The sequence below is a fragment of the Sinocyclocheilus rhinocerous genome, unplaced genomic scaffold, assembly GCF_001515625.1.
Source record: "Sinocyclocheilus rhinocerous isolate Xijiao unplaced genomic scaffold, SAMN03320098_v1.1 scaffold98, whole genome shotgun sequence".
Lineage (NCBI taxonomy): Eukaryota > Metazoa > Chordata > Actinopteri > Cypriniformes > Cyprinidae > Sinocyclocheilus > Sinocyclocheilus rhinocerous.
Window position 1 is genome coordinate 128,777 of NW_015666167.1, and position 14,756 is coordinate 143,532.

Consider the following 14,756-nt stretch of genomic DNA (forward strand, 5'->3'; position numbering starts at 1 on the left):
TTTTTTTTTTTTTCGGCGTATATGGGCGGTTGCGTTTTTACAAACAGATTTTAGACCGTACATTATTTACCTTCACTGTGCCAGATACCTAGAAAAGTTGACGTTATATCCCCGGGGCCATTTTAGGCTGCAGGGAAGCAGAATGCACTGACCCGCCCTATTGTTCCGCGGGAATGAGCTGTTTCTGCTGAATAAACTCCCTTTATTTACACTCAGTCTCAACAGGAGAAATCCAAGAGTGTTTAGAGTGTAAATAAAAGGGGATAATTATGTTCATGGTCAGATAAGGCAGAAAAACAAATAGACGTTCGATTTGACGACATCTGAAAACAGGTAGCCTATAATTAAATTTCGATTAAAAAATGTAAGGTTTTGGCCAGATTTATCCTGTTTTTTATGACTAATTTATCTGTGCTACTAATTCATAATTTCTGCAGTTAATTATGAATTAAAGTATAAAATAAACCGTATAAATTGTAGGCTAGTGTTCAATAAATGTGACATTCATTTCTCGGGCTGTGCAATAAATCGTTGGAAAAGCTGACAATCAGTTGACAACCAAATGTTTGAATGTAAATATTCAAAATATTACTTCGAGCTTCAGAAAAAAAAAACAATACGAGCATAACTTATTCTTGGTTTTCAATGGATATGTTTTGTGACTTAGCTATCTCCTGTCAACCTTCAGTGAATTAGTAGGCTGAAATGTTATTGTATTTAAAGACATAAGACATAGTTGATCAATCATCTTTATTTTTCCACATTTTTCTCTTCTCTTCCCCTTCCTTTCTAATATAAAATAATTATTGACTTTCCATTAACCTATTTATTGGTCTTTCCCATATTTGTTATCTTGAAAATAACGCACTGATTGCGGAACACATTTGGAATTTCCCACAGTTGTTTCGAATAAATCATTTTATTTTAAACATGTAATGAAATACTGAATTATTAAAATAATGAGATGCTTTCATTTACAATCATGAAATGAAAAAGCCTATGCTTAGCTCAAGATAGCCTAAGTTATTCGTTGCGCAATATACGTAGCTAGAGATTTTATAAATCTATGAAACAATAGGTTATACAAACTTTGAAAATTATACACAAAAATAAAAATAAAATACACACGAAATATCTCTCCGTAAAATCCTTTATTCCAATAAATAGTGTAAATGATATAAAACAAATTTAATTTAATTTATCGTTTTAATTTATTTGAAAAGGTATAGACAGTTGCGTTCTTATACATATTTGTTTATTTAGCCTACGCTAAAGAAAACGAACAGAAAAGAAAAAATGATGAATGGAAAGACTTCGACAAGTTGCCAGATCATTTAAGTTGGGCTATAGTAGCCTACACAAACAATCCTTTTATTGATGAAATCTCGCAGTCTATTGTAGTGCTTGTTTTGCCAGCATTCCCTTTGCAGCGTTGACAACAAAGTGACATTCTTTTGAGATGCGGTGATTTTTCCTTCAGCTGATATTTTGGGTGATACAGTGTCCTTTCTCGCGGCGGTTATATTTCGTCCCTGATTATTTTGGTGATAATATTTTGGGTTCAGACGCGATGCCTGGCATGTCTCTGCAGCGGGCTATTGATTTGGATCAAGATACCCTGTGATACCCTGTATAACATCGCCATGAAAGCTGCCAGACCTGCCGGCCTGCTGCTGACTCGTAGGCAAATCTCACACAGCATAAACAGCTCTACAACTAATGTAAACGCTATTAGTCGTCTACTCTAAAACACTGATTTAATGTTTTATGAACGAGCATTTGTAGCTTGTTAAATTAAAAAGACTATTAAAGTCCCGATGGGTTGTCCAATAGTGTTGGGTAAAGTCCTGAAGTGTTTCCTCACTTCAGTCCGTGTTGTGTTTCCTTGTGTCTTCTTAAATCGACCTTGCGCTGGAATCCTTTGCCGCAGCGGTCACATCCAAACGGCTTGAATCCGGTGTGTTTTCGACTGTGTGTTATCAGATTGGAGCTCTGACTGAAAGCTTTCCCACACACCTGACATTTGTGTGGCTTCTCCCCTGGGAGAGAAAATCCATACGTCAGCGTTTCTATCCAAAATTCTATTTCTATAGATAAAAGTTCTTTCCATGTATTTAGCTTACCTGTGTGGATGAATGTGTGTTTCTTCATATCTGATTTCTGGTGAAATCTCTTTCCGCAGTACTGGCACGGATAGGGCCGTGTATCGGAGTGTATGAGGAGGTGAGTGGACAAAGTGGATGATCTTTTAAAACTTTTCCCACAGATTTTACAATCAAAGCTTCTCTGCTGTGGGATAAAAGGCGTGTTTTTAAAAATTCGTTTTTGCATTCAATCGATTTAATTTAGACGTGTTTGCTATGATTTTTATTATAATACCAAATAAGAACAAAACTCGAGTACTCTACCTGTGAGTGAACAGCTCTGTGTTGTTCCAGACTGACTGCGTGTCCAAACGTTTTCCCGCAGATGTCGCAAGCAAAAGGTCTTGTTCCACTATGCGACCTCCGGACGTGAACTTCCAAGCCATGTGGAGTAGAAAACACCTGTGGAACGGAGAGGGCAATCTTTAATAGCCTAATGTCTAATCGTGATTTATTAAAAATCCGATCGAGCTATTTGCGCTACATTACCTTGCTGCATTTGATACATTTGTATGCGCCATTCAGCAGGAGACGACTACACATCACATCAGAGCTGGATTTCATCTCAGTTCCTTTTCCCAGTGTGTTGCTATCATCATAAAGTCCAGAGGCAGTGGCGCGCTCGAATAGGGTGGCAGTGGAACTATAACTGTTGTAAATGCTAGCGCCAGATCCTCTTTCAGTGAACATTGAGGACTCGACCACGCGGTCATTGTAATAGGCTGGAGGAGTAGGCCGCTCGAGATCCAGAGAGTGGTGATGGTTGAGAGTATGCTGTACCAGCTGTCTGATTTCACATCCCGAGTACCTGCTCCACGCGTAAGGCCTGAAGGGGACGGCGAAGGGCCGTGTTTCCTCAGCGGAGGGTGAAAAGGACTTTTCTGACTCTGTTAAAGAGACCAAATCGATCATTTAATGATTTCCGCGTATTAAATCAATCTGTTTGGGATTTTACAGTGACTTACATAGCTGTGTAGCCAAGGGTCGAATTGTTTTAACCAATTTATACTTAATAGGCTAAATGTTACGTAGGTACAATTTGTGACAAAATCTGTTGAGGTTAATTTAGCAAATATCTTAAATAACTTTCAAACAAAACACAAAAGATTTACAATTAATATTTGATCCAAAATGAACGAAGCGTGCCCACGCAGCCAGGCTATTATGATCGCTACCTCATGCAAATTTTCACCGACGTGTAAAATGTTTTGGTAGAAAACAAAACGTTTAAAAACAGGTTGAGAAGTATATTCATATGTAAAGATATCTTAAATACGTTAATAAATATATCCATACCAGGTGATGCTGATGGTGATGGAGGTCGCCAGAAGTCTTCGTAATCTGAGGAGCGGTCGCACACGCTTCCGCCACAGCTGAGAGGAGACTTGGAAGAAAGATCCGCTTGATCCACCAGGTGAGAGTCCGGTGAACAAGCGCCAGCCGTGTCGCCTGTCAGGGCATCCGTACAGCACTCTGACTCGTCTGAAGTTTTGCTTTCTGTTATGAAATTTCATTTTTTTTTTTTTTTGTCAAAACCACAGCTGTATAAAATATTTATCTCACAACTGTTCACGAACATCTAATGTACTACGAATTGTGCCAACTAAAATCTAGAATCTAGAGTTTCCCCCACACAAATGTAAAAACTCGTACGCCCGCTATTTCTTTGACAAGCAAGTCTGACTTTCATCTATTCGGAATCTGAAAAATAATAGTTTTAAAAAGGAAAAATGTCATAATAAAAGGGTTAGGGTTATGGTTAAAAAAGAGCTAGACAACGTTGTTTTATTTTGAATAAATAGGCCTAGGTGTACACTTTCTGTTTGACGTATGTTTGATAATTGCGATGCATTTTGCATTGTTATCTACTACACAATCAATAAATCGATATAATTTTGACATACCTGCACATATATGAGCTAAAATAGTATCAAGTCTGCTGTAGTCATCCTCCAAAGATCGTGGCTGGTGGTAGCTGTGGGCTTTTTTGCTCTTCACCAAAAAAGATCTAGGCATTGTGTCTCCTCTGGTTCCTTCCTGCTATGTCCTCAGTCATTAGTGAAGATCAGGCAATCTGTCAGATCCACGGATGCGGCGGCTTTTTTATCTCTGAAAAGATTTGAAGACCATTGGTTGAGCAGCGCGTCTGTATAGAGGATATGGCAGAGTGGGAGCATGCGTAAAGCAGTTCTCTCGTCTGCCAGGTGTTATGAAGACAGGTGCTTTAAAGGAACAACTACCAAGCCTTAGGCCTGTGATTGGTCCGCCCCACTATGAGAGGACAGACAGGTCCGGGGGGAACCGTGGCTATCAGGATAAGTGATACACTGTTTTATCAATGTGTTACTCAATCCCTAGCTGCAGGGGGAGAGGAAACGCGGAGACGACAACCCAGCCTGTGGCTTCTCCCTCTATAGACTCATGATTTGTGCAGGTATTAAAAACTGGCTGTTAACAAAAAAGTAGTTTACTTCCGAAAACAGCATACTTTTTGCTTGTTTTGTGTTTTGTTAACACAATATGAATGTCATTGATGGATATTTTTGTGTCTTTAATTAGGCCTAATATATTTTAAACATGAATATGTGTAAATGCTAACACAACTTATTTATTATATGCAGTATATATGCACATCAACAAAAATCGAACATAGCCTAAATGTAGGCTATACTTTATTTTTACATTTATTTTCGTGTGCTGCATTCGAAAATGCACACTTTGCTAAAAAAAATGAAGAAATCTTGCTGTTCTAATGAAAGTAGAACTGTAATTTTGTATTTATTCTTTAGCCTAATTCTATATTTTTTACATTTTAGTTTCAGGTTATGTGTCAACTTTTTATCGTCATCACGCCCCCTCATGTACAATTCCATTAAAAAATGTCATATGACAGTCTAAACGTCATCATAATGACACCTTCAACTCTTCAAAGAAAGTTTGTCCTCTCTTAACAACTTTGTTTTTTTCTCCCTTTGTCCAGAATAGTTGTTGATCTTAGATAGTCAACCCTGTTATGATTTTGTAAATAAAACTATATAAAAAAAATGAAACTGACATTTGTAGAAATATCAACATCAAATTTTCATTCTAATAAACACAATGAATTGTCATGCCCTTGAGCGCAAGGCGAAAAATGGCCAAATTAACAATAAAACTTACCGTCAAGCCAGTTTTGAAGGCATAGCATGTCATTAAACATTTGAGATGGCTCAATGTAATCATTTTCTGAAGTTTAATTTTTAATGAAATATTTAATTTAAATAATTATTTACATTTTCAAAATGAAAAATCAACCATTTTGTGGAATTACATTTATATTAAGTCTAGTTAATACCGAAATTAAAATGCTCCTTGAAGTTAAACATCTTAACATGCTGCTCTTGATTTTTTAATTGACTGTAGGTTCATTAAGCGGGCTTTATCAAAGTGATATGGTAACATTTTTTTTTTTTGTGGCCTTGGAATAAAGCGGTCCACACGCCAGCGGGGTCACGGTGTTCTCGAGTTTCGTGGCTGCTCAGTGAACAGAGCTGCCTTGTTCAGAGTGGACGCTGGTGATCTGTCGTGGACACAACAGGGACACGCATTCAGCTCGTGCGGCAGACAATCAGTGGGAGCCCATACAGCCAGTCCATCAGTCTGCGTCTCACCTGCCTTTGACTCGTGACAGCCGTCTCCTAAATTAATCGCTTCACTTCACTTACATAGAGCGCAAGGCTACTGTCATATTGAGAAAAAAGCTGTAAAATGATGTGGGCACACCGTTATGTATCCTAAGTTAGGCTACTGCTTCAACTTGTCATTTGGACAAGTTTCGATCACTTTTTTACCAGTCTGCATGGATTTATGAAATCTGTCTCGCCCATCAGTAGGCTACACTGATAGCCTACAATCACACAGTCCAGGATCTGCAGAAGAGTTTGCGAAGCCCAGGAAATCAAAGCGCAATGTGCCCTCCGTCGATTAGACATGCCACCGCAGGGCATCCGGTATAGGATACCGATAATGTAAGGACACTATAGGCAGTATCTTGACTAATGCTCAAACATTATCTCACTTTTGTTTTGTGCTTCATCACGAAAATCATATATTGGATATAGTATTTATACAGTTAGGCTATAGCCTATTTATCCCAAATAACGAAAGCGACAGAAACCTAAAGCTATTTACAGAACACTGTAATAACTGGAAAAAATAACGGAATATCAGCAGCAAATACTTTTGTCATTCCCAGAATCGCGTCAGTGTAACGATACATAAAGCAACTCTCAGAATAAAATGAACTAGAAAGTAGACAGTAACAAAAAAAAAAAAATCTTGACTGTAGTCTTGTTGCTTTTTTTTCTGAATAAAAATGTTAATATAAGCTAATGATTAGAATTATATTACACTTCTAAAATACAGAGCATAATAGTTATAAAGACAGACTAGATAAAAGATTATTTCTCAGACCAAAAACGTTATACCAAAATAACGCGATGCTTTTCTCGAATATCCGTTCATGTACGTCCTAATTGACAAACTAGTGCCATCAACGAAACACCAAACGCTACAAATCAAATCGTTTACATTTGCACTGATTAAACAGTGCTGATATGAGTCAATGAGTTTTATTAATGTTAAATTCGTAGGTACAGTATGAAACTTCATGCATAACTGGAAACGCGCGAACTGTGATTTTGCTCTCAGCGAAACCCTGATTTAAGAATTATGTTTTATATTTATACCTATCAATCAATTTAAATTTGACAAGGGCTCATTTGCCAACAGGAATTGCAGCGCTTACCTGATCACACTATTCAGATGAATTCAGTATGGTCGCGGTGTTTTAGTTTAAGCCAAAGAGCGCGCAGCCCATCTCATCTCATGGGTTTTTAAGCGTAAGAGCATAGACAAAAAGCTTCCTGAACGTTATCTGCGACACATCTAAATAGTAATCCGGTATAAGGAGGGCTGTACCTTCAGCAGCTGTTTATTTAAGCGCAATGCTTAAAGCTTGAATGCGTTTTATTTGTCATGTAAGACTCTGTTACATAAAATGTAAACAAATAGCTAAATCTCGCACAATACAGGAAAAAATACACGTCCAAACATTGGTGCAAGTTTCTTTCTCGATTTCTAGAGAAACAAATGTGCAAAATTGTGTTGCGTTAATGTTATCTGAATATATATATATATATATATATAAAACGACTACATTTTCGATTCATCAAACAACTCAATAAACAATGACTTTATTTTATTATTTTCTTTTGTAAATTCTGATGCTTCACGGAAAAATGCGAACAAAGCATGACATTCGTAGGCCACTATCAAATGATATTTTATTGTGATCTGAATCAACATATCTGTCATCTTCAAGACACTTATCTTGCATTGTCTACAGTCTGTAAAGCCTCTAATGCCCACAGGAACATTCCACAGGAACTTAATTTTTTTGTAAGGTTTTAGTTTATATTAAATAATGTTTTTACTTAACTTTAAATCACTTTAGTGTTTTGTGCTTTGCAAGTTCGTTTCGCAAAGTCCTATTTTTTGGAGGTGAACTAGCCGTTTTAAAAGGTGGGCAAATGGTGTACCAACTTTACATCCATCATGATGGGTTTTAAGGCTTGTTCTCAGGTGCTATTCATCTCCAGCCAAGCGTAACATCAGAAATAGCAGACTGATGTGAAATAACTTCTTTTCTTTGCAAGTCTTCAAATGAACCACTGGGACATACAAACTCATTGGAGGAGAACAACAATGTAGAGTGAAGCTCAATTGACATAAACAGGGAATAGTAGTAGTTTCCATTGTTGTGAAGTGATATGCATGTCATCTGTGCAAAAAAGCAAACTGATTCAGAAGCTAGTTGGTACAAATATGGATATAAAAAAGAAAAAGAGGGGCAGTCTGTGTACATGTATTCTCATTGCATGTGAGTGCTTGGCTTAAGTAATGCCAGAAATAATGAGAACATTGTTCCACTAACCGACACACTCCCTGCCTTCGATTCCATCAGTTTGCAGGTATTCATTATTCATAACATGCTCAGCATACCACATACTGTAGAAAATATTGTAAATCAGCAAGAATTTCATAGAATGTTTCCAGGCACAAAACAAAAACTCCATTCTGTGAAATGGAGAACTGACTACATCAGAGCTACAGTACATAAAAGTTACCGGACAGCAGTGTGCCAGGAAAAGGTGTTGCCTCCAAAGACCTCCCTAATTCAGTAATACATCCCTTTCAACTTAACTGTACAATACATTACAATATAGACAAGACGTCCATTGAATACATATTTTCAAGTAATAATGGAGATGGAAAAACAATCAAAACATGTACATATTTACATAGATACTGGTTCCTTGACCCACACTTAATGTGTTCAAGACCCAATCGTATAATTCATGCCAGGAAAACAAGGCTTGCTAACTTACGATATGACACCACTGTATTAATATGGAACAGTTTAATGTGCATTTAAAGATAATAGTGTTCCGTAATACGTTTCCCTCAAAAGTTATGCTTTCACTGGTTTCTCGTGGTTTGTTAAAAAAGGATGATTTAAAAAAATAAAAGCTATGACAATGCAAATTCTTAATGCATAAAACACTACGCTATACAAAATCGCTTCTCGTAATGTGAAAAAACGTGGGGTATTAGAAACACCCGCCTTTTAAGGTTTGGGAATCTCTTGCCACAAAATGTTGATTATGATTACAAGGGTCTCAGAGCCTAAAGAGGCCTATTCGTCCTCTTTTTTTTTTTAGGCTAAAATTAAAAACTAGTGCCAGGACAAACATCTGACGCATTTTGGCAAAAACAAAACAAATGCAGATGTAAACCATGACCTCAAGAAAAATATGACTCCATAAGTCCATTTGTAAAGATGAACGAGGGCTTTTCAAGTTCTCCAGTTCGAGTCCCATGCTCAATGCTCTAGGCAGATTTAAAGGACGAGCTTAAAGTGACACTCTCCTTCCCAGACCTTCGATGGCAGTTTGTGTCACCAATCCAGATGATCACACTGTAGTTGTCTTATGGCTGCCATTTGAGGGCACACTAAGTCGTAGGGCATCTCCTTCCTCATCACCCTCACTTTCCGAGTCCTCCAGGTTTGGATGTAGTGTGATCCGGCCTCTAACCTGATGACTGGTCAGCTGGGGTGACAGCTTCACTCCATCTTCATCAGAGGACTGGTAGGATTCTTTGTCCCCTCCATAGTGATTGACTATATGAATCCCATCAAAACTGGGTTGGCCGCGTAAGCCCCGCTGCCCTCTTAAGCATCGGATCTACGAGCAGAGAAAGTGAGCGTCAGCACAACTGAAACTTTAACACCTCAGCCATTTCATTTGACAATATGCAAATGAAACACTAGGAAACTATTTCTTCACAAAAGATAATGATAGGAAAGGTAACAGTTGCAAAACACACCAACGCACAATCTCTGAACAGCACCATCCATTTAAACAAACACATTTAAAGGGATAAAAGGGTCAAAATGCTTCAAATGTATGCATTAAATGAGTTTTCTACACAAACGACTTGAACTACATAGTCGAACAAAAGAGACAGTTCAGCCAAAAATGAAAATTGTCATTATTTTCTCACCTTCATGTTGTTTTAAATGTGTATGAACTTAAAAGAAGACATTTTGACTAACAACTATCACTGTATGGACCAAAAGAAGAAAAACACCTTTTTTCAAATCTTCAAATTTACATATTTTGTATTCTACCGAAGAAACAAATGCATAAAGTTTTGGAACGACATGAGGGTGAGTAAATCATGAACATTTCAATTTTGTGTGAACTATTTAAAAAGCTAGTAATAAGTCAGCAGGTCATCTGCACTTGAGGGATATGAAATCATATAGTATAATACAATGCTCCAAGTCCATCAAATTGAAATTAAGTTCATGCTCAAAAAAGGTAGTAAATGAAATGGCCAACTTTAAGCCAGTAAACAGTCCTTGTGTGAAATGTGGTTTTGAACTGAGAAACGTGCTCTGTGGTATAACACACAGTTGATGGAGTTCTGTATGCTCTTACCTGAAACATTCTGCCACAGAAAGACAGACATGTGGGGAAAGACATATTCATGGGTATTTCAGTTTCACCACAATCAGTAACATTCTGTTTTATGTCCCTTCCACAATGTAGTCATTCCATCTGATATTACTCTAATTCTAAAACAAGCAAGAGTTTTTCAAATGAGAACACCGTGTTCATGTGGTATTCGTATGCAATGCACACTGAAGAGGGCTGATGTGTGGGTTGTAGAGGCTACAGAAAGAAAAAAGTGAACAGGCCGGAAGACGGTGTCAAAATGGCAAGTGAGGCCGCAAGTATGACAAGTCATGACTCTGTGATGTTGAGAGATTAGCTCAAGTATGGTTTTGCTTGGTGCAAATGCGGCTGATTGGAAACCTCTCGCTGTTTAGCAACTACGTGATTTAAATAGCAACCAGATACGAGACATCCGTTCTTTTGTTTTAAGGTTATGACTAAGCCGACTTTAGTGTGGCTGATCTTTTAAGCACAACTTTACAACTTCAGTCCACAAATCTCTAGTAAACATTTACAGAGGAATGATATATATTTTGTAAAGGTGAGCGATGATAATTGATGAAGTTGGCCTTGAAACTAAATTGTTGATTTAGATCAATTATACATCAGATTTTCAAAGTCATTTTAAAGGGGTCATATGATGCTTTTTTAAAGATCATTATTTTGTGTATTTGGTGTAACAGAATATGTTGACATGCTTTAATGTTCAAAAAACACATTATTTTTCAAATACTGTACATTATTGTAGGTCCTCTATGGCCCGCCTCTCTCAAACGCTTCGTTTTCTACAAAGTCCCGCCTTCCGACAAGCACAGTCTGCTCTGATTGGCCAGCTAACCCAGTGCATTGTGATTGGCCGAACACAGCAAGCACTCGTCGGAAATGTAACGCCCCTTACCATAATCGCGAGCTTCACAGGGATCTTATCTATGCACAACCAGCTTGTAACACTCCAAAGAGAAAGGAAAACTTGAAATCGCATCATATGAACCCTTTAATATATGATTAAGTCTAATAAAGCAAAACACACACACACACACACGTACCATTATTAAATCGCTCTTCGCTCAAACTAAACAAATCCACAAACAACCAAATCAGTCTTGTTCGTAAGGGTTTGTGGCTACAGACAGGATTCATGCTGCTGTTTGATTATGCACAAAGAGGAACCTGGTAGGCTTTAAGAGGTAAAGCTGTCTTGCTGCACTCTGTTGATAGGGACTGAGATGGCCCGAGAATGAACGATTTAGTAGAAAGTTGTTTGACCACAAACCACCAGCCTTTTGTTGTCAGTATTAGGCAGGAGGAGAAAATCAGACTACATCCTGACCTGCACCCTGTATAAATCAATTAAACGCTTTCCGTTTTCTGTCTAGCTAAAAAACTAAAGCAGGCGACATTTGGCTATAGATGGTGTATTAAACAGCACACTAGGGATTTTTAAAACTGGTTGTTCCATAAATACATCAAAGGAAAAAAACGTCAATTTTGAGGTCATGCCCACTGCACATATTGTGTCAACACATTTCCAAACACAATGCTTACAACTGCTAGTCATGTCAAATTCTAAATAAACATTACACCATCCATATCAACCTGTATTTAACATTTTTTTTTGTAATTAGAAAATAAAACTATACCTTTTAAATAGGCACGCGACCCCTTTCACGACCCCCATATTGAGAATCATAAGACGAGCAGTTTGGGAAATAGATAGATGGATATTTTTCATGGATTTTTCAGGAAGTTATCTTTGAAAAAATGATAACGGTCTATTTTGATCAATTTATTATACATCAGACTTTCAAGAGTGCAAGTCATCTACTCGCAGTATTTCCTCTGTAGCTTTTTACCAAGTGGCACAGCTTGAAGTGTGTCACTGCCACAGAAATAGCAAAAATGAACAGAAATCTCACTTCCAGAAGTGGGCAGCAACCAAAAAAACACATTGGCCACAAAAACTGCACCACCTACAGACAATCAAAAGTTGACAACAAGAGAAGCATGCAACTAAAAGTGATTTCCCGCAAATTAATCAGCCCTGACGACATCTAAAACCTCTGGATTTGTTAACCTGAACATCACTCCAATGCAGAACTGTGTCCTCAGCCCTCAATTGTAAACATTACCCATCCATGACTGTTATTTGGAACAGTACTTATATAAAATTCGGTGGTACTTATTAATAACCACAACACTAAAACTTGCAGAGAGGAGACAAATCTTGAGAAATTTTGTGTGGCCACTCCCCTCTACACATCAATGATGAAAATCCTTCTGATCCAAAACTCTGCAATGCCTCATGTCACAGTTAAAGGAACACTCCACTATTTTTGAAGAGTTTCTATATTTTTCCTATTTAAAACTTGACTCTTCTGTAGTTACATCGTGTACTAAGACCAACGAAAAATGAAAAGTTGTGCAGCGACTGAAAATAGGATAACTTCCGTCAACATAACCAACGTGACCACCTGCTTGCACAGGGAGCGATCTATGCTAAGCTACAGCTAAAAGTGCTACTGCCAGACCCGGAGATCGGATGAATGGATTCGAAAACGGTAAAACTCAACTGTTTAACTCTAGGGGAGTTGGAAAATGAGCCTATTTTCAAAAATAGTGGAGTGTTCCTTTAAAAGAGTCTTAACCCTGAGCATCAAAAACAGTTCCGGGTCAAACAGGAAGGCTCTAAAACGCAAGCGGGGGTTTTTTTTTTTCTTTTCCTTTGTCTATTTATAAACTTTTTTGAACGAATGAATTAGAGAATAAATGAGTACTAAACCTTAATTTTTATTACAAAATTCTAGATTTCACTACTTATTATTCAAAAATTATTTTAGTGTGCCATCTCCAATGACTGTGTAGAGCCAAGGTAATGCTACGTAAACTGGGAAAATTTCTCACTGAAACTTCTGTATGCATTTCTTGTTGTATCTGTCCACTGCTGGTCTACTTAAGAACCGTCTGCTGTCTTGATTAATGGACCCGAACATTTGATGAGGGCAACCTTCTACCAGAGGTCCAGACACTTTATTAAAACCCAGGGTCGACAGAACAGATTTTGGGGTGGTTATAACAGCACCTGTGAGCGGATAGGTGTAGCGCTAAGAGTGTGACGGGGTGTGTGCGGGCAAACTGAAGTGCAGGAAGAGGCCACGCACAGGGCGTAGTTAACACTTAAAAAAAAAGCCTGTGAAAAACTAACAAATCTGTTCAAAACGCTCATAAAGCTTGTGAAAAATAAGCTAACCACACAACAAATAGTAAAGATCAAAAACATACATCAGGCAGGAAAAGAAGCATCTCATGGGTGGGTAAAACATCACAGCTACCAAGTAGATTTTGACACTAAGACTCATAACAAACCATTCCGGGTGTGTACAAAACTACACGTGTAACTACTGCTTCAAAGATACATCAAGTCAATATTTTCATAAAGAAAATTAATCCTGAAATTTTTTTTTGCAATGTTTATTCAAACTTTATTGGATAACACTTTACAATAAGGTTCCATTTGTTAACATTAGTTAACTACATTAGTTAACTAACAATGAAAAAAGTTACTAATGCATTATTGCAATCCAAATTTGAATAAATACTGTAACAAATGAATTGCTCATTGTTAGTTAATGTTAATGCATTAATGAACATTAACTAATGAACCTTATTGTAAAGTGTTACCGTTTATTTATACTTTATTCATGCATTCACAGATGAAGACATCTGTGGCCAAGCTGATGCCCTTATTATTATTCTGTCTATTTTAAAGTGTGCATAGTCTAAAAATGCTTTAAAACAATACTCAAATGTCTAGAAACACATGGACATTACCTCATGTTTGAGATCTGTTATCTGATCCTTGAGGTCTCGGATGTACTGGCTGGAGTCTGTGTTGTTGAGCTGACCTTGGACTTTTCCTTCCTCTTTCTAAATGAAAGAAAAATATATATTATTTTTATAATCAACACGCAAACCACCTAGAACAACTAGCGATCATTTACAAAATTTGTTTATGCATAGTCGTTTAACTAACCTCACATTGTTTCAAATCTGCATGACATAGTCTGATGATACACGGGCAACTTTTTGAGCAATGTTGCCGTCGGGCCCGTCAACGGGCAACCAGGTTAGACACAGGGTCCACGACTGATCTAAAGTATCCAGACAGAAATTTGTTACCCAGCCTCTACACTCTCAGAAATAAAGGTACAAAAGCTGTCACTGGGGTGGTACCTTTTCAAAATGTACACTTTTGTAGAGAACCCAATCAAACAAATGAGATGAAAATATATACGTTGTCATTTATTTATTCAGGAAAATGATCCAATATTACATATCTGTGAGCAGCAAAACAGTTCACTAGTTGTAATTTTGAGCTCTACGAGGACATGAACGCTTTTACAAGTTGGAATCTCGTAATTACGGGAATTCCGATATGGCGTGAACGCACCTTTAGAGTCCATCTGTTCAGAGTTGTTTTCAATCAGTGAGATTACTATCAGCTGTCAGTGTGTGCCCTGTTTTATTTAAAGAACAGGGATCTATCAAAGTG

At 37.5% G+C, this 14,756-nt stretch overlaps 2 protein-coding genes across 5 annotated transcripts in view; both read right to left on the reverse strand.

Moving 5' to 3' along the window:
- Positions 1 to 1,824: 1,824 nt before the first annotated feature.
- On the reverse strand, positions 1,825 to 4,294 carry gfi1ab (growth factor independent 1A transcription repressor b). Its single transcript, XM_016543038.1, has 6 exons — positions 4,049 to 4,294; positions 3,441 to 3,641; positions 2,634 to 3,031; positions 2,409 to 2,546; positions 2,124 to 2,289; positions 1,825 to 2,039 (listed from the first exon to the last, which is right to left on the reverse strand). The coding sequence occupies exons 1-6, from the start codon at positions 4,158 to 4,160 to the stop codon at positions 1,861 to 1,863; spliced, it is 1,194 nt and encodes a 397-aa protein (XP_016398524.1). The 5' UTR covers positions 4,161 to 4,294; the 3' UTR covers positions 1,825 to 1,860.
- A 3,774-nt stretch (positions 4,295 to 8,068) lies between these two features.
- evi5b (ecotropic viral integration site 5b) overlaps positions 8,069 to 14,756 on the reverse strand; it is a 49,150-nt gene continuing 42,462 nt past the window's right edge. For all 4 annotated transcript variants that reach the window (XM_016543035.1, XM_016543033.1, XM_016543034.1 and 1 more), the window contains 2 exons: positions 14,036 to 14,131; positions 8,069 to 9,430 (listed from right to left, as the gene is read on the reverse strand). In XM_016543035.1, the coding sequence (XP_016398521.1) occupies positions 9,158 to 9,430; positions 14,036 to 14,131 (369 nt within the window). In that variant the 3' untranslated portion in view covers positions 8,069 to 9,157. The remainder of the gene's footprint in view (positions 9,431 to 14,035; positions 14,132 to 14,756) is intronic.

Bases quoted from the DNA above. Each gene is read 5' to 3' on its own strand.
- gfi1ab (XM_016543038.1), bottom strand. From the start codon at position 4,160: ATGCCTAGATCTTTTTTGGTGAAGAGCAAAAAAGCCCACAGCTACCAC. The intron at 2,547-2,633 runs GTAATGTAGCGC...TCCGTTCCACAG, and splicing joins AATGTATCAAATGCAGCAAG to GTGTTTTCTACTCCACATGG. The intron at 2,040-2,123 runs GTAAGCTAAATA...TTTCTCTCCCAG, and splicing joins ACACACATTCATCCACACAG to GGGAGAAGCCACACAAATGT.